This window comes from Cinclus cinclus, chromosome 5, assembly GCF_963662255.1.
Source record: "Cinclus cinclus chromosome 5, bCinCin1.1, whole genome shotgun sequence".
NCBI classification, from domain to species: domain Eukaryota; kingdom Metazoa; phylum Chordata; class Aves; order Passeriformes; family Cinclidae; genus Cinclus; species Cinclus cinclus.
In genome coordinates, this window is record NC_085050.1 from 70,739,628 (window position 1) to 70,758,668 (window position 19,041).

Here is a 19,041-nt window from a genome sequence, read left to right on the forward strand (position 1 = left end):
ACTTTTTGAATAACAACATAAATAGGGCAAAAAATCACCAAAAAAAAGAGGCATTTACCTTCTCTCAGATGCTGTTCCATATAGCCTGTGGCAGACTTCATCAATGACCAGATGAACATCACCTTTAAAACTCCCCTTCCCCAAATCCAGTCACTCTCCAGATGTGCAAATATGACAGAGGAAGAAACAAGCTGTAAACAACAGGCATTTTCCATTTGCATTATGGCAATCCCCTGCTGAACACTACCAGAACCAGGGACTTCCTCAGCCTATCAATATCTTCACAATCAAAAGAGCAGTTCCTGTCTACAACAGCACACAGGTTGAAACCACTTAGCAATTCCAAACCTCAAGGAGAACAAACCCACAAAACATCAAGAAAGCTATTTCAACATCAGATTTGATAAACATGTTTAATAATCCGCTACTTTACAGGACAGTTATTTAAAAGCTGGGCTTCAAGAGAAACATTGAGACTTAAACGCCAGTTTTCCAAAACCCACACCTAAGACCTTGAGACATCCAAAGCCAGGTCTGTTCAGTCTACCAAGAACTGCACAAGAAGCTCAGAGTTGTGGTTTTGCTAAAAACAGACATTGTACATAGAGGAGGGGGCCACTGTCCTTCCACACTGCACTGGATCAGCAACAGCCATTCCCCAATGTGGAAGGCAAAGGCAGCACTCGGGTCCATCAGTGTTCCCTGTCACCAGGCCATGACACTCACACCTGCCCTGTGCAATCCTCTCTCCAGCCAGGGAGTGACCCTGCTCTTCCCTGCCATGGAACAAGGTGTTACAGACACACAAGGCGGGGAAAATCCCCCTCAAGGAGCGACTCAGACCTGTGCACAACTTCTGGGCTGCCCATAAATGCACAGCTTGGTGCTTTCCACGAAGCACAGCACACTGCACACAACTGCCACTATCCCCACTACTGACGTAACAGGTGACTGCATATACACCACAAATTAAAAATTAACCTTTTCCTATTCGCAGGAATAATTTGGGAAGTTTAAACCAAATAAGAAAAAATAGAATTCTATTTATTTCATTTGTTCCTTGGTTTCAGAGAAGTTAAAACAGGTGTCAATACAGACACAGCACTTTTTTTTCCCATAGAACAGCAAGCCTGCTGTGGCCATGCAGTTCAGAACTGCATTTCATGTCCACTCCAGCATATTAATGTAAGTCAGTCCAAACCCAAACCTCCAAAGACAGAGGAGGAATCCATGTTTTGGAGAAAATTAAGTTGGAAAAGAAGTCTCTGTCTTGCAAGGTTCCTAAGGGGAGAGCAAGGGGATCATTTCCATCCTAGCCGTGGTGTGAAGGGCTGGTGCTCTCTGCTGTGACTTCAGTGCTGCCTGTGCAGGACACGGCCAGGTAAGGGTCTGTGCCACACTGCAAGGCTGACTGCAACGGGGCGCACCAAAAACAACTGGAAAAGTCATCTAGCTGGAGTCCCCAGAGGAATTCACTGTAGCAAGAAGAAGACTACAGAGAAGATCCCCAGACAAGGCGTAGGCTGGGCGCAGAGCTCAGTCACCTCCTCAGCGGGTGGGGAAGCCCCCTCGGTGGGTCCCTCCTCGGCCCCCTCTGAAGCCTCCCCTCTCACCGCGGAAGTTGGTTCTGTTCCTCTCCCTGCCCCTTTCTCCCCGGCCCGCCGAAGTCCCTCCTCTTCCTCCTCCCCTGGGAGCACCCCCGCCCCGGTCGGACTTGGACTTGGGGGGCGGGGACTTGGGCCGCAGCCTCTCGATCTCCTCGGTGCAGCCGGTCAGGTGGGAATTGGGAGCCGTGAAATACGAGGAATACGTTTCCGCGTTGAAGTTGCTGTTTGTGAGGGTGGGTCCCACCGTCAGCCAACCTGGGGAACAAAACACAGTCAGCAGAAGCAACAACAAACTTCAGGCTTCAATGCCATGCTGAACTTCTCCCAGTAAATGAACACTAAAGTGACAGGGAGAAACATTCAGCTACACATCAGTGGCACTGAACAGAACGAAAAGTCACCTCTAGAGTCATTGCAAAGTTAAAAGATTTTAGCTGGGTATTTCTAATGGCTAATCTTCCTTTTAAATTGTTTTTTATTACACATGGCTGTGGCAACATTCATGCTCTGCTTTCACAAGCCCCCACCCCTTCTTCCTACTTGCCCTTACACCACAATGTTTAAACAATGTTTTTAAAAAATAAAGAAGTTCAACCAGAGCAGCCTGACTCTGTGAGACACTGACACACACAACGCACTGGCAGCAGGACTGAACACCTGAACCGTGTGCAAACCTGATCCATGCATTTCGTGCATTTTGCATCGTGCTGGATGCAGTGCCCACTGTGAGATACTGCATCCTCAGACACCGGCAACAGCACTAAGCTTGTAGGGGTTGAAAATGAGTTGGAGAAAGAAATAACTTTGCTGAAAAGTGTAAACCTAAGGGAGAAAAGTAATCTCGGCTGAATTTTGTTATGCTCACTGATGGGCAAAGGTATTGGTTAACAAAAATCTCTCTTTCGGAAAATTTATAAACGGTAGCTGTCATAAGCTTTCCCAACAACAGTTCTGTGACTGCCAGATCTTCACATACACCAAAAATCTATCTCCTCGAGACGTGCTGCCTGACCTGCGACACAGCTCAGAAAACCTCCTCAGGACCCCACAATGGATTTCCACGTGTGACCAAAAGCAGCAGAGCAGTTACCTGGTCGGATGGTGCTGTCCCTCCCGAAGAGGTGGAGCCGCCGCCGCCCGAGGCAGAAGTGCTCGATGATGTGAAAGATCTCCACGGGTTTCTCGATGTTGCCGATCTCGGGCTCCTCGGTGATGATGAGGTCGATGTCCACGTTGGCGTGGATGAAGTCGCCGTCGGTGCTGCGGCGCACGGTGCCCTTGATGCCCATGAGGCAGTGCTCCTGCAGGCAACACACTGAGCTGGCACCGGCCACACCTACTGCTGTGCCAGGGCGGCACAAGGGACAGCAAGGGCAGCTCCAAGCACAGGACAGCCCACTCTCACAGGACAGAAAAGTCTGAAACATGAACTACAGCTGCCATAGGAGCCATCTGACAACAAAGCAGAGCAGTACTTTAAGCTGAAGCTTGATGAACTACGCTATGAGGTGGTAAAACTCAAATCAAGGCTCAAGTCAGGTATTTGGACTTGTTCAATTACAGAACTTTAGACTGGAAAGGCTGAGAAATCTCCACAAGGCAAAAGAGAAAAACGTGATGGAAAGAGCATGGAATGGTTATTAATTATGATTAATATCTGTCTTAGCATTTTGATCCTAACTTTATTAATATAATGGTTTTTAAAGTTTTCAGTCATAAAACAGACAGTGGAAAGAGTATGTACTTTTTCATATTGTACCTCTGTTAATAAAGCAGCCCTCAGAATTGCCCTCAGATTCCTCTCTAGAAGATATTACTGTGTAAAACGCCACAAAGTCCCACTCTCAGTGCACTCTCAGGCAGCTCACCGGCATTAGAAGTGTTCTTGACCTGTAACATGCATTGCTTTCCTTGCTTCCCTAACACTGCAGACCAATTTAAGGAGTGATACGTGGCACCCATGAATGAGGAATCACCAAGATTGTTCCAAGATGAAAAGAGGCTCCTACATACTCATTTCAGAGGTCTGTTTCTGGGAATATCAATCTTGGATGAGCCACGTTCCCCAGGATCAGATACTCTGACTCACTGTGCGCCACCAGATGGCTCAGGAAACAGATGCAGACAAGAACATGCAATCATTCCCAAATTTTGGAAAGTGCTTGCAGAGTTAGTGGGTAACCACGGAAGGCACAACACCAGACCTGTCAAATCCATGCAGATGGTATTGCACTCCTGCAACACGGGTTTGGACCTGCAATTTGCCTAAGTGAAAGGCAGAATAGTGCTAAACAAATCACCCACCAAGCTAAGCCTCCTCAGGCCAGTCCTCAGGAGAACGATCCCAAACATTTTACACCACATGGCATGTCACTCACAAATACCTGGGATCCTCTGACAGGTGGCACAAGCATCCATGGAGAGATGCCTCAGCCACACACAACAGAACATTTGTTGCTCTAAGCACTGGCAAGCACATCAGAGCAAACTCACTCAATTTCCAGTGTTTATCACTAACAGTGACCTCAGCCCAACTCTTGCTCCATAAACACAGGAATTCCCCCGTACCAGAAACTATTCTTCCTTGCTAAATCAAGATAAAGTCCCCTCAAATCCTCCTGTGTTAGTTTTAACCTTGCCCTCATGAGCAAACTGCACATATTTGCAATACTGTATGCAATAAACACACAATATTTATACTTACAAATATTTATAACTAATACAACACACTTTCAAACAAACTTCAGATTAATGTAAATGCAAGTTAAAGAAAGATTCCAGATATCCTAAAGGGAAGTTCATACTCCTAACAATGGCCAGTTTGAGACAGACTTGAGGGTATTTAATGCTAACGAATGATGAAAGAATGAGGAAGGAGTCCTGAGGTTCACTGACACTTGAAATGAAAAAACTGCCAAGCAGCTCTCTGTACTCACTAAAACTGCCAGTTACACTCACACGCACCCAAACCAATTATTTATGAGTCCCATTTACATTTCTCTAAGCTTCTGAACAACAGACATCTGAGTCATAAACCAGAACACTTTTTTTTCCTCTCCACCTCATTCAACACACATCCTCCACAAAGCAACTTAAAAAGATGTTTGATTTAAACCAAGCTGATCCATTCAATCACTTGTGCTATACAGTCACCTTCAGGAAGGCAGGAGATGCTCTCTGAGCTCTGGTTCTGCCAGACCTCTCTCTGGTCCAAGCTCTGGGCACACACCTGCTCGTGTGCATTTAGAACCAAGAGCCAATCTTCTATATTTAGTTTTTATTAATAGATTCAGTTAAAAACCTTCAGTTAAATCAGATTTAAAGACTTATTTTGACATGAAATTTAGTCAAATTCTATTGCTAAGTTTAGTTCCATAAAACGTGCTTAGCAGAGCACAACTTGGAAGTCCTCCTCCCACTGGCTTTCTCACAAGCCTGTCACCAACACCGGGTGTGTCATTAGCACTGAGAGACAGAAGGGAAACACAGGAGGAATGGAGCCAATTCTTTACCTTCGTTCTTTGGAAGACAGCCTTAGGGTCTAGAGTCTTGGTTTTGCCAGGGTTGTTCTTATTTGTTTTAATCCAGCAAATGTCCTCACATCTTCTGTAACCCCATTTTCGCAGACACTAAATGTTAGAAACAAGTCAAACAGTTCACACTGCACGAAAACATCAGGGGTCCTGAACTGAACGTGCCCTTAGGCCTTGACTTCTCTTACTCAAGGATTGTCCAGCTATTACAAACCTGTCAATGACCAAACCCAGTCTATCTGGCCAACTTCAGACTGAAAAACAGCCAAAGCTAACAGGCTGCCCTCAAACAGCTATCTGTGAACTGATTTCGTGGAAAGCACTGCTCAAACGAAGTAATGTTTCAGCACAGCAGGAGCCAATTGGGAATTCTTAGTGCAGCATTCCCAACACAAGCAGCATTTCCCTAGCATGCAGAAAGATGACAATTGTATCTCAATTTAGGAAACAGTGGGACATTTGTCCTAGCATGAATAATTCTGGCAGAAAACTACTGAGACCTCTGTTAAAAAAGTTGTAACTAACTTGGCAACCTGCTGCTCTGTCAACACACGCACATCAAAACCAAGATCCCAAGGAATTGTGCTTCCTCACAGAGTCAATGATTCATCGGGACATTTGCAGTATCTAAACAGTTAATGCCATTTAAAATCACATATCCTCTAACACAGTAACAAAACATCCCTCAGTAGTTAGGGCTGAGAATTCTATACAGGGAAAAGTCCAAGATAAAAATAAACTCGTAAGCCTGTCTCTGATAAATTGAATTAAAACAATATCTTACCACTCGGCCGAGATCCAGACCCTCGCCTGAGCCGCACCACAGAAACACAAATGACCTTGGGGCTGCAATTTCTTCAATTTCCAGTTTCATGATCTAGTAATAATAAGTGCAAGAAAAGCATTCCTGAATTAAATGCAAATCGCCAGCTGTATCAGGAGGAATAGAGAGTCTTGAGGCATTGCCACAGAAACCACCAGGAAGTACACCTGAGGACTCAAGGGAAGCAGGGAACTAATTCCTTGTTCTGCTTTGCTTCTGTGCATGGCTTTTGCTTTCCCAATGAAACTGCCTTGGTCTCAAGCCATGAGTTTTCCAGCTTTTACTCTTCCAATTCTCTCCCTGATCACACTGGTGGGCGAGTGAGCGAGTGGCTGCCTGGGGCTGGGATGAAATGCCTTGGGGGCTGCTGGCTGGGATGAAACCATCACAACAGAAATTCTAACGGTATAAAAATTTCTAAGCTTAAAAGACCAATACAACCCCCCACATGATCTCCTCAAATCTCTGCTTCATTTTATCACTCCACAGGCAGAAAAAATATTTAATACAGAAGCAACAGTACTCTGTTTCTTCTCCTCTCTCTAAGTACTTACATGAAGGCTGTGAAAAGGTTCTAAACATCCCAGCTTAATTCCTTTCATTAAATAGCAAAGACATTCTCTCCATTTTCACTTTTAGGAAAAGCAGCCAGAAGTTATGAAGACAGTGGTTCAACAAAGGCAAATGAGTAACATTCAAGATGAGATAACTTCAGATGCAAAGCATCTGTTAATCATCCCAAGTTGAAAGGATTCATCTCTAACTTGCTAACACATCAAATCAAGCTCCATTCAGTGCCACTCTGAGCAAAAATAATGCAGGAGCCATTCTAAGAGGATGCAACTCCAAATGAGGAGGATGGATGACTCCTGTCTCCAACACTCCAGTCCTTCTGTTAGGATGAAATGTTTCTGCCCTGGGCAGCACTGCCAGGCACCATTTTTGAATGAACACCAGAGAAAGACTTCCAGAAATGAGGTATATCTACTTTGTTAAGTTCCTAGGGATTATTATTGGTTTGATCATTATAATTTCCTACCCAATCAATACTTGGAGAATGGAGCAATGTCAGTAAAGCAAACTTACTTCTGCTTTTTACTGGAAGACCAGCATATTAAAAAGCATGCCTTAAGAATCTCAAGAATTTCAAGAAACAAGAGAATATTTTCAATGGACATTCAAGTCCAAAATCAAACAGGAAGCTCGGTGAAGGTAAGGGCAGAGAGAAAACCCACTATTATTAGGTTCAAGTTTTCAGCCAGGCTCAGAGAGAACAAACAGTTGTATTTACTAAATTAAACACTAATTGCTTAAACAAATTTATCGAATGTCCTTCAAAGCAAAACAGGTACGTACATCATCCCAGGTCCAGCATTTCTCATTGGCAGTAATGCCAGTCTCTCGGTAATATTCTTCCAAAGGTGGCTCCAGCAGAATCACATCAAATTTGGACTTCAGTTCCCTAATATCAAAGGCTTCCAAGTCTGCTTGCAAATACCTGTTTAAACAGAAGATGCCAGACTGCTTGGACAAGGTGCAACAGTGGCCTGAGAACTACACTCCACACAGAACTTGGGTGCAGCCAGCTAAGAGCAAAGTCTCCTGGGTGGGCTGTACATCTCAAATGCTCTAAATCCAGAGGAGAACCAGTACACACCCTCGCTTAACTGAGGCTGGATGCTATTGCATTGTGGTTTTTAAGGAGTTTTAAGAGACATTTTTTTGGATTCTAACTTAGCAAGCAGGAAACAGCCCACACAGACTTTACAACAATATCTAGTGCAGACACACTGCACTTTCTGTACACCCGTGGGGTATAACAGGAGGAAACAAACATCTAAGAAGCAAACACTGCCTGGCTAACTGGGCAAGCGGCGTATTTCCAGATTTATTCCAAGGAGTCTAAATACTGGGAACATTGTTACTTTTTACATAGTATACATCTATTTCTCTATTCCCCTGCAAGCAAAATTCCCCCTCACATGGATTATGTTAAATACGTGCTCACACACACTTTTAGGACTCTCCTTCACACCTGCACACCACTCACTATCAAAAAAATTACACTGCCCTCCCCTAAATTCCCTTAACCTTGGTCAAAATGATCAGTAGACCACCACCTTCCCCTTCCCAAAAAGTGTGTGGAAGAGATCCATATGTGTGCTTGGTGTTGTCAGAAGGCAGCATCTGATTACTGTTTTTCCCCTACTGTACTTTATGACCAAAACATGCCTAGCTTAAAAGAGCAGGTGGAGTCCTGCAGTTTGCACTCAGTTTTTCAAATAAGTATTTCACAGGGTTTTATGTGACTATCATTAAATAAGGTGGATTTTTGTGGTACAGATTAAGACTACTGCACATGACAAGTATAAGGTTAAGTTCAGAGAGGTCTGAATCCCTGGAGCAACTGCCTGCACACTGAGGCTGTGTCTGACATTCAGCAAGAACTCTGAGATAATTCCCAGTCAAGAAGGCCAAGCGACTTCCAGTCAGCCTAAACATTTTTGTCTTCAACTCCAAAGAAATGTGATTGATGGATACTGAGATAATAGCTCAACACTATATAAAAACCAGCTGCTACAAGAAAAGCTAAGGTTATATTAGGAGGCCAATTTTTTTTTTTTAAGTTCTTCTTGTTATCATAAACCACATGATAACATGAGATTCACCACCACATGACATTATTTTAGTTCCCAAATTATAGCCCGCAGCCAAATCAGTTGACAGTTGGGTCTTAAAAAAAAAAAAAATCAAAGCTTTAGACACTATAAATAATCTCACACTGGAAAGAAAATCTAGTTCATACACTGTATTAAACATCTAGATTAAACTAAGAAAATGAGAGTGATCTTGATCTTCTAGGCTTCAATTGATTCATTTGTATAAACAAACAGAAAATGTAAATTCTAAGCAGGTGCTGAAGACAGAGATTGGCAAAGCAGACAGCTAACTTCAAACAGGTCTGGAGAAGAAAGGCATTTTCCACAAGAACACTTACATGGGAGGAGTGTTAGATTTAGATATCAGCTCATCCTTCAATCTGATGAGCTCTCTAAGTTTTGGATATTCTTCAAACCTATCTGCTAAGCCTAAGAAGAAGAAAACATGAAGTTAACAACTACTTAACAGAGTAAATCTCTATCAATTAAGCATTGTCCAGTATTCTGAATAGATCCAAATGTTAATACTTAGCCTCATTTTCATTTTTGTCAGAACAAAGCAAACCCTTTAAAACAGTTTTTCAGTTCAGTACTTGACAAAAGCCTCCTGCCCTCACCCAGCTAATCAGGGCTGTTACTGATGCAGAGTCTGTGCTCTGATCTTCTCTAGAGCACTACAGAGGATCAGGAATTCACAACTCCAGTTACCAGAACAAAACAACCTCACACTTAAACTGGAAGTGCCAGGATGATGAAACAAGTTATTTTGGCTTTACCCCATCCGTAAATCTCTTAAGATCTAATTAACATGAATTCACAGCCCAGTCTGTGTAATCTTCAATGGCTGTTTCCAAGGTGGCAGCTGGGGTGTGGCTGGCTCCCTGAGGCAACCCTCTCGCTGAGATTTGGTGCTGTGGTGGCAGCCATGAAGATCTGAACACATGTTCCTACGTGTAGCTTTATGATGTCAGTTTTCCAACCTTTCATGTGTACAGAATACAAAGGAGAAGACCCTCATTAGATCTTTTGCAGCAAATACTGTAAAAAGGAAAACTTTCAAGTATATTTCATTCTCCCTTAGAGACAATGGTTTGCTACTACCAACAGCAGGTTCAGCATAAAGCAACAAGGCACTGTTCCTGCTTCCCAAGCAGTATCACTTCAACTTGAGTAGGAGTTATTTAAAAGGCTCCATGTTCATTTAAAATTACAACTACGAATGGTACTAATAAAGAGGGGGAAAAAACCTCACCCAAACCCACAAACACTTCATCTCTCTCCTTATTTTAATTCAAACTTCTCAAGTCCCAATCCTAGGAATGCAGTGATAAAGGCAAATTCTCAGTACCTAACCTTTATTATCTCTTGCTACTTGTGCATAAAACACCCAACAGATATTGTCCTCCTTTTCCTTACAGCTTAAAGCTACTGCTGTGGTCTCCTGATTTTCACCACTGTGCTGCTTCCAGCCACTGTGAGTCCAACACCCCGGGCAGCAGCAGGTAAGCAGTAGATGCAAATGAATTTTCAATCAAAAACCTTCAAACTTACCAAACCCAGACCCACATGTCTCTCCCTCTTTTGCAACAGGAACATCAGAAAGATCGAGCTGGGTGTTCCAGAGCCACTTGTTTTGCTTTGGGCCACACCCACTAACACGTAGCAGCTCAGCAGTTGTGACCTTGGTGTAGAAAACGTGTGCTCACCCCTGTGCAACCCGACACAGATCAGCCCTGCTAAAGGCTCTGGCCCAGCTGCTGCTGCTGTGTTCATCTCCACACCAACACCTGCAGAAGTGTTCATCCTGTCCCTTCCCTGAAATCCTTACACAGCAGAGAAGCCATGGCACACCACAGGGGCTGCTGTTTCTCCATATGCATTTCCAAGAAGAGTGTAGAACTGCCTCAAGTGCATAACTGTGAAGCCCAAGGGCATTTGAGATAAAGATCCAATTGAACCCGTTTTTCTTTAAAACCACCCAGATGTGTTTCACAGAACCATTCACAAAATACAGAGAAGAATAAACCAAACCTCTTTGGGCTGCCATCTAAAAACACAACCCCCTTGCCCTGGCAGTCTTACACCTGATAAACTACAGAGAATTATTGCATAAAACTGCAGAGGGAGATGTCCTGCTCCTTTTAGAAACCAAAAGCCAGGTACCTATTCTGGGAAACAGGACTAAACCATGCCTTAGTTTTAGCAAGTTTAAATTCAGGCCCTGTGTAGCATCACTTCAGTAATAAGTGATGGCTGGATACATGTAAACTTGAAAAGCAACATCCTCTAAACCTGGGCATTGTAATGAGCTGTCAGCAGTTACCTAATTCAGCTGGGAAACATGATCCATATTTGCTTCCTGACTTAAATGTCACTATTTCCCATACTTTACATGCTTAAGAGGCAATACAGCCCTGGACACAGGTGAACTGTAAACTTCCAGAGGTTTCACAAGATCTCATTAAACTCATCTACCTTCTGTAATCAAAAGAGCTTAGGTTGAAAAAAAAATCTTCCTGGTGAAATACTTGGAAGCAACACCAAGGGTAAGAACCGCCTTGGTAATAATGATCTCCTAAGTAACTGAAAGTAAAACCCTTCATTTAGATGTCTATACTGACATGTATGCACACTGAGACAAAAAACTAGGAACAGTTTGTCCATCTGCACTTCCCAGAAACTGTAAGGAATCAAAAAAAGGGGAAGAAAAAAAAGTGCTATTGAATCAAATGAGTCATCTTCAAGCAGTTTTCTGGCTGTGACATACCAACATCTCTGATGAAGTTCTGGGGTCTGTGTCCTGTATCCACAAAGTGCTGGCAGTAATCGTTGTGTGGATTTAGGCTCTGAGTGCCCTGGAGAACAGAAGAAGTTCAGTGAAAGCAACAGGAGGTAACTGGACATACACAGACACATTGCCCATATTATTCTGATAAATGAGAAAGGAGTAGATTATCTTTTCAACACACCTAAGTTCCAATGGTCAAGACCATCCTTTCAGCTCCAAACCAGGCCCACCACTCCTGCAGCTCACACAGAGCTGCCTCAGAACAATGCAAACACCAGTTAAGAGTCAGATCTGTCACAGGCAACTTGTGTACCTGTGAGTCCCAAGCCACTGCTTCAGCCTTTAAAGCTGTATTTCAGATCCCACCAGCTGCAGAAACAGTTTAACACAACGAGGCCAGCTTTGACTACACTTCCAGTTGCAAAAGCAGCTCACCTTAAGAAAGGTACTGGAATCTTTGTAAATCTCTTCTTCATAGGGCAGGTTTTCTTCATCTTGCTGCAGCTCTACTTCGTCCTTGGGAATAAAGCAGGTATTACAAGTGTGCATACAAGATGGAGCTGTTTCTGTCCTTTCCTTAAGAAGCAGAATCATAATCAGAGAAGTGAACTGTCTACAAACAGCAGGTCTAGCTCTGGTGTTGGAGGGGGAAAAGAAAAATTACCTATTCCCCAAGAAGCCTGCACCTCTCTGACTAATGAGGAGAGTGTTACTGGGAAAGGCCTCTGAAAGAAGAAAAAAAAATAAGAACCCCTTTACTTCAAGCCCCTGACAGTGCTTTACAAGGTGCAGAACTTGACATTTTTGTCCCACAAAGCTTTCATTCTTTGGACTGAAAGTATACATTTTGTTGAAGTTCTTCTGCAGCAGAAATTCTGAGCATTTATATCCACACAACCATCTTTTGTTTTCCAGCCTCAGCAAAGTCCACACTTTGCAGAAACAGATCGTGGTACAAATCAGCATTTCATCTGGACCGGCCTTAAATGTTAACTTTAACATTCCTATTCTGAAGCCCCAAAATTTACATTAAAACTATCTACAGAGTCATCAGCTGTTCATTCAGCAAGTTTCTGGAGTTCAGAGATCTGTTACACCAGTGTACTCTGAACACCCAACACAGAACTCAGAACAGAAACTCATGAGAGACTCACTTCACATGACTCCCTGCCTTCCCACTGATCCTGGATCAACCCAGTATACAGATTTATAAAACACAGAAGTACAACTGAAGGACTACTAATTGGTATCATCTGCCATATTATTACAGCTGTATTTACACTATGCTACATAAGTTGTCTGAATGCAGAATAAAAAATTAAGTGTTGTCTCTCCCAGTTTTGATCTCTCTAAATGTTGAAATCTTTTGAGTAAGCTTCTATTATTTCCGAAGTGGAGGTTTGAACCAACTTCTGAAATGCCTGATGTGATAAATAGGTCACAGCTTCCCCTGTCCTATTCAGGGGATGATCTTAGAGACACACAGTCTTTTTGCTTGTCTGTTTAACCAGATTAAAAAAAAAAAAAAAACTACCAAGAGAAAATCAGAAACAGCAGGAGTGTTTGCAAGGAAAAGAAATACAAAGACAAGCAGCAGCAAGTGTTATTCAGGCCAAAAAAACCCCAAAAAACAAAACAAAAAAACCCCCCAAAACGCTGAAAGCTTGAGTTTTTCTGAAAACTTATTATGCCATCAGAAGTTACACCCGTTTCCCTCTTCCATCTTTCTCTAAATCCTGTTCTCCTGATGATAAGCACCAGGTTAGATACCCGAGTCATCCCAGTTTTCTTGTTGCCTTCATAAGTGAATTAAGAAGAGTCTTTGTGGACACAAACAAAAGCCCACAGCACCAACATTCAAAGGGAAAGGACAGGGTCAGAGCAGAGAATGACACCAGAGGTAACACAACACACTAGGTGCTTGAACATTAATTAAGTGTGTTTTCCAAAATATCTGCTACAGAGTTGCTGATCTTGGGAAACAGAAACCTCCCAGAATACTCAAACATAGTTTGCTTCAAATGACTGGAGATACATGTAATCCATGATTCAACCAAGTAAGCTTCCTTCAGCCTCCACAGCAATGGCAGGGAAGCATCCCAAGCCCACAGGCCTCTGCTTGCACAAATGAAGTAGAACAGAGCAGTCCCAAATTAGGCTGGCAGACGGCAAAATAAAACCACAAGTGGTTTTGTACTCCACACAAAGTGAAAACTCCACAAACCAGACACTCATACAGGTTCGGACAATGGAGTCAAATCACCTGGGGAAGACAACAGGTGGAAGAGCACTCACAACTCCCACAGGGTGCTGAAAAGCCTCGCAGTGGCAGCACAGACTCTAATCCCATTACATGGCACTTACAAATACAGAGCAGGGAGCTCAGCTAACCCTGGGACAACTGCTCCAATTCCACAAGAAAAGAGTATTTTAGGAGTTCTCCAAAACCACAACTCAACTTTCTGTCCTTAAAATACCCATTATTCATTTTTCCAACAATGCATCTCTTGCCCATCACCGCTGCCCAAGGCTGGCAAGGCAGAGCCAGGCTCCAAGACTGGAGTCAAGCTGCCAGGGTGGAGTCAGTGCTGCCCTTTGTTCTCTCATCAGCCTGAAGAGAAGGAAGAACCACCACCATAAATTCACACTTATTCTACAGAAAAACCAAAAATAGACATAAAAATAATAATCCCACCAAGATTAAAACACATTGCTTTTTTTCTTTTTTCTTTTTTTTTTAATCAGATCTTCCTACATGGCTACAAAAAATAAAATACTTGACCTTTTATCTCAAAAACTGCTTTCACACAGGTTTGAGGGTATGTTCATTTCCACCAAATCTGAACCCAGGGCACAAAAATTTTAAATAATTTCAGAAGACTTACCTGATCCCACCACACAGAACCCAATACTGCAAGTAAGGGATATAGACACAAGTCCCTTCACGTCAGAAATACCTCTGATTTTCTGAACAGAACTTGTCCACAACACTGCTACTTAAGTCTATTATTGCTTTTGTCTAAGTTGCATTAAACACAACACAATACAATAGGGCATGACACCTTAAAAATCCAGATTTTTGTGCAAGTTCGTATTACAAGGCTCAATTTAAGCAGGCTCAGTGAGATCAGGAAAAAGTTACATAAATGCAGTTGGAATTTTACTGTTCTCAGCTCCTTGCCAATAGGGAATTAGCAATGCCTGCAGGGAACAGCTGATGACTCCACTATAGATGTTCTACTCTGGGGTTTCAAGTTTCTTAAGTCTGTTCATCTGCTCGACTGAATTTTGTCTGACTACTGTTATTAAAACATTCTTCCATTTCAACAATATGGAAAAAGTCTGACCACTTGCAAGTGATTACAGCCCACCTCAGGCTACATCTTCTCCACGATGATTAAGAAAATCTTAATGATAAGATTCATGATCTCTGCCAGTCCAAGTGACTTATCCATATATACCTTACAGGCAATGTAAATGTAGTTCTTTAACCATGTACTTGATGAAGAACTAAAATTAACTGATAGTAACTGATCACTAATGCAAGTATAAAAATCCTGCTTCATAAACACCCTTCTACCTCATGGTGACAATTTCTTTACTAAACAGGATGTACAGACTAACACTTATCATAATAAAAATTATGTTTGTCCCTTTACAGAGAGACTTTCAAAATCAATCATCAAAAAACATCCTGTCAATATTAACTTTTTGGTTTAGTAAGATAAAAGATGATAGACATTATTACAGAAAGATTTACAAACCTTAACACATATGTAACATGACAAAGGCTTTTTATTTTAAAAACCACTATTTCAGGAATCCAAGAGAATAGCAGACACTGCACTATTTCATAAATACACTGACAGTGATTTGCTATAACCACAGAAACAAGGTTATGAGGACATGGAAAAAAAGGGAGGACATACACTGCAACCAGATCCCAAAGCAAATCATAAAGACAGCTGTATCATAATCAGGCCTTTGTTTAAGCTCTTTCTATCTCTCCTCTTGGCCAAAACATCACATTAGGACAAAGCTGTCAAATAGCTTTGGGATGAGCATTTGAAAAGTGAAGAGCATGAGAGTTTGACACTTCAATGACCATGGAGATATTCTGGTTTGTTTTTTTCAAAACAACTCTTCCTGGACTCTAACTCTTCCTGGACATTTTGAACACTTAAAAAGAACACCCCAAACCAAGCCTCTTACTTCATATTCCCTTAGAATCCCTTGTTTCTTCCACTCATCCAGAAGTGCATTCCTTGACACTGCACAGATGGGTCGGAAGATGCTCTCAGCCTCCCTTGTCTCACCCCATGGCCTGTGCCTGCTGCTAACTGCAGCCTTTCCTTTTGACACAACAAAATACTGGTCAAGATTCTTTCTGTGTGTACCTGAGCACACACATTTCACCACTTCTTCCCACAGCCAGCCATGGCTCAGTGCTGTTCCCTGTGAGCACTTACACCTAGGCCCGCTTCTTCCTAGGAGCAGCAGTAATTAAGCCTCCACACATTGGGGTTTGGTGAGTGGACAGTCCAATGCACCTATGTCCCACCTGAGGTGAACCACGTATCGTCTACGTCCTCTCTCCCACACTTCTGCAGTGGAAGGCATCAGGGAGATGCCACTGTGGAACACACATACTAAAGGATATATACACACCACATTTATTTTAATATTCACACACATTTTCTAAGTAGCTCTGGGACACAGCACCACAGAAAAGTAACTTTTCCCTCTTTTTCTTACCTTATATTCTTCAATCTCTTCCTCATCAGCTTCTCCCTCATCTGGATATTTACGTTTTGCATTTGGTGCAGAAGTATCATAAGCAGCCCTGCGAAGAGACAAAAATCCTCATAAGAAAGTTTCTATCTCTAAAGACAAGCACTCAGGAATCTTTGATAATATACCTTGACTGCATGTTACAGATTTGAAACAATTTCAAAATGTCATTCATGAAAAACTATTCCTCTCTCAGTATATGTGAGTTCAGCATAACTTATTAAGCACAGAACTCTTGAAAAGAGTAATTCCTTTGCCTTTCTCATTTTTCTGCTCTCAGAAGTACAGCTTATCTTAACCAATACTGTATATCTACAAAAGCAAGCTCATTCCCTTCCATTTCTCATTTTCCTGTTCTAAAAGGTACAGCTTGTTTTACCCAAAAGCAGTTGGTCTACAAAACTAAGCCTGTTCACACACATGTGAGAACTCATAGGCAGTAGCTGAACGGTCCTAGACATATCTGTAATTTCGTAAAAACTTTCAAATTGAACTGCCCTGAACTGCGTTTAGCAAAAGCATAAAGGCTCTGGGACCCAAGGAGACGGCCCCTTCTAAATTCAGATCTCGGTTTTCCTACACAGTAGCTTTTTAACACCAGAAACAAAAGTTAGCCTGAATTTCGAAGCTGCTCTCAGAATGGAATAGCTAGACCCCAGTCGCCTTAGTCACGGCTCTGACTTGACTAATTACCGAGCTTCCTTTCAGCGAGTGCAATCCCATCGCATTTCCCGGGTCCTTACCCCCATCGAGCCCCCAGTCCCGCGCAGCCAGCGCCCTGCGATACCGACCTGCACGTCTCCCTGGTTTCCGCGATCTCCCGCTGCTCATCCTTGCTGTTGAGCACGGCGCCGATGCTGTCCGCGTTCTCGGCCCCGAGCTGCACAGCGGGAAACACCAAGTCACGCCGCGGCCAGCCCAGCCCAGCCCAGCCCAGCCCGGCCCGGCCCGCACCCCGCCGCAGAGCACCGCCCCCGCAGCGCCCCGGCTGTTCCCGGCCGTACCTGCTGCGCCAGGAGCTGCCGGCGGAGCTTCTGCCGCTCGCGGATCTCCTGCAGGCGGCTGTTCATGGCCCGCTCCGGCCCCGCTCCCGCCGCCCCGCTCCCGCCGCCGCCGTCACTTCCCGCCCTCGCGTCACTTCCGTGCGCGCAATTCCCGCAGGGAAAGGCGGTAGCGAAGCGCCGCTCGTTTCCCTGCGGTGCCGCCGTCGTTGCAGTGCACGTGTGCAGTTCACGTTCGCTCAGCCGCTGCAGGGTCGCCCCTGCGGCGACACCCGGCTCAGGCCGTGTCACAGCTGTGATCACTTAAGCACCTGCTCGGTTTTTCTGAAGTACGTCCTTTAGATCCCATTCCAATATGCTGTGATTATTCGTAGGTTAACCTTCACGTTTTGCTTTCATCTTCTGATCCTTTGGAAACTTCCGCTGTGAGGGAACAGAATCCTTGAAGCTCTTTGCATCTGATTTTTGGTGTCTTTCCCATTTCCTCCTGTCTCCCCTCTGCTGTACTGTGCTATCTGTCTGGGAATGTATCTAACCCATGTTTTACGCTGCCTTTCCGAGAACTCAGAAGGCAATGAGGAATGAAGATGGAAATAAAGGCCTGCAATAAACGTCAGTCCCTACTGTTTCACAAATGGGAACTTAACAAAAGAATAGAGAAACATTACAAATCATCCCGCAGTTATAATGAACGCTGATGTTTGCTCTCCTGACACAGAGCAGCTCTTCCTGTAATTGCCAGACCCTGCGATGTGGCAGCAAGAACTGAGAAGTGACACTCAGGTCCCTGCTACACACAGCGTGCTGTTCCTCTGAGTGCCAGATAATGACACACCTCAGTGATACAAGATGTTACTGTCATTTTTTTGAATGTGGGATATATTGTGTACATGACAGTGACATTACACAGGTCGCACAGTCACATTGAAAACAGAAAGATGCGTGAAGAGAACAAAATGAAAGAAGTGCAGACTAACACAAAAAGAGACCATTTCCAGCTACTCACATTTCTCAGTGATAAAATATCCTAGAAATATGATGGAGTTTTTGAAATGTTAAAACCCTACCACACCAAAAGTTGTTTGGGTCTTTTTTTTTTAATCTCCTTAGGGAATACATTACTAGTTATACTGTCCTATCTATGGAAATGTTATGGGAAAAGAAATGCTCAGTAGCTGTCTCATGCTACTGTGCAGTGCTTTGATATTGTTGGCTGTAATGAATACAGCAGAAGTCTCTGCACAGTAACAAAATCACTTCCTCCTGGATGTGATCTGATGAGGTTTGTGGGAGCCTGCACTCTATTTTTAGAACTGGTTGCTAAGGTGAGCTGATTTTGAAAGCATTAATGGCTATGAAGATGTTCTGCTGTACACATGCACTTTTTCAAAACATAAAAGTTGTCTTTTAGCAGAATGCTCCATGCCTTTCTTCTTCTCTGTGTATACAGCACTTTCAGCTCTCTGAGCCTTATATTCAGCCTGTGTTTCTCTTAAGGCAAGTATCAGACCAGATTCTCACTGGTCCAATGGCAACTAAGGAGTTTGTGGAACTGCCACCTACTCTGATCCATTATCCAGACCTTTTCCTTCATATTTATGAAGCCAGTTGTTTCCTCATCCTGTTTTTATTTAGCTGATTATCCCTGAGTACATTACCTTTCACTTCTCTTTACTGACATGCATTCAATCTTTTAAATTATTTCTATTCTTTCTATTATTTCTATAGTTGTGATAATTTTGAATTCAAATCTTGCCCTCCAGCCTACTTGTACCTACTTCCAACGTCAGGTGACTGTGCAATAAGCAGACATTCTCTGCCACTTTGTTTAACCATTT

At 43.2% G+C, this 19,041-nt stretch overlaps 1 protein-coding gene across 1 annotated transcript; it reads right to left on the bottom strand.

The window, feature by feature from the left end:
• Positions 1-426: 426 nt before the first annotated feature.
• METTL14 (methyltransferase 14, N6-adenosine-methyltransferase subunit) lies at positions 427-17,314 on the bottom strand. The gene is made up of 11 exons (XM_062494019.1): positions 17,207-17,314; positions 16,994-17,082; positions 16,167-16,254; positions 11,847-11,927; positions 11,391-11,478; positions 8,962-9,052; positions 7,320-7,461; positions 5,925-6,017; positions 5,120-5,236; positions 2,698-2,908; positions 427-1,862 (listed from the first exon to the last, which is right to left on the bottom strand). The coding sequence occupies exons 1-11, from the start codon at positions 17,270-17,272 to the stop codon at positions 1,549-1,551; spliced, it is 1,380 nt and encodes a 459-aa protein (XP_062350003.1). The 5' UTR covers positions 17,273-17,314; the 3' UTR covers positions 427-1,548.
• Between the last annotated feature and the right edge of the window lie 1,727 nt (positions 17,315-19,041).

What these genes read in the sequence shown, in the direction of transcription:
- METTL14 (XM_062494019.1), bottom strand. Translation starts at nt 17,272, where the DNA reads ATGAACAGCCGCCTGCAGGAGATCCGCGAGCGGCAGAAGCTCCGCCGG. An exon ending in AAGAGATTGAAGAATATAAG is followed by an intron (nt 11,928 to 16,166) that starts GTAAGAAAAAGA and finishes TTTATTCCCAAG; the next exon opens with GACGAAGTAGAGCTGCAGCA. An exon ending in AAATCTAACACTCCTCCCAT is followed by an intron (nt 7,462 to 8,961) that starts GTAAGTGTTCTT and finishes CTGTTTAAACAG; the next exon opens with GTATTTGCAAGCAGACTTGG.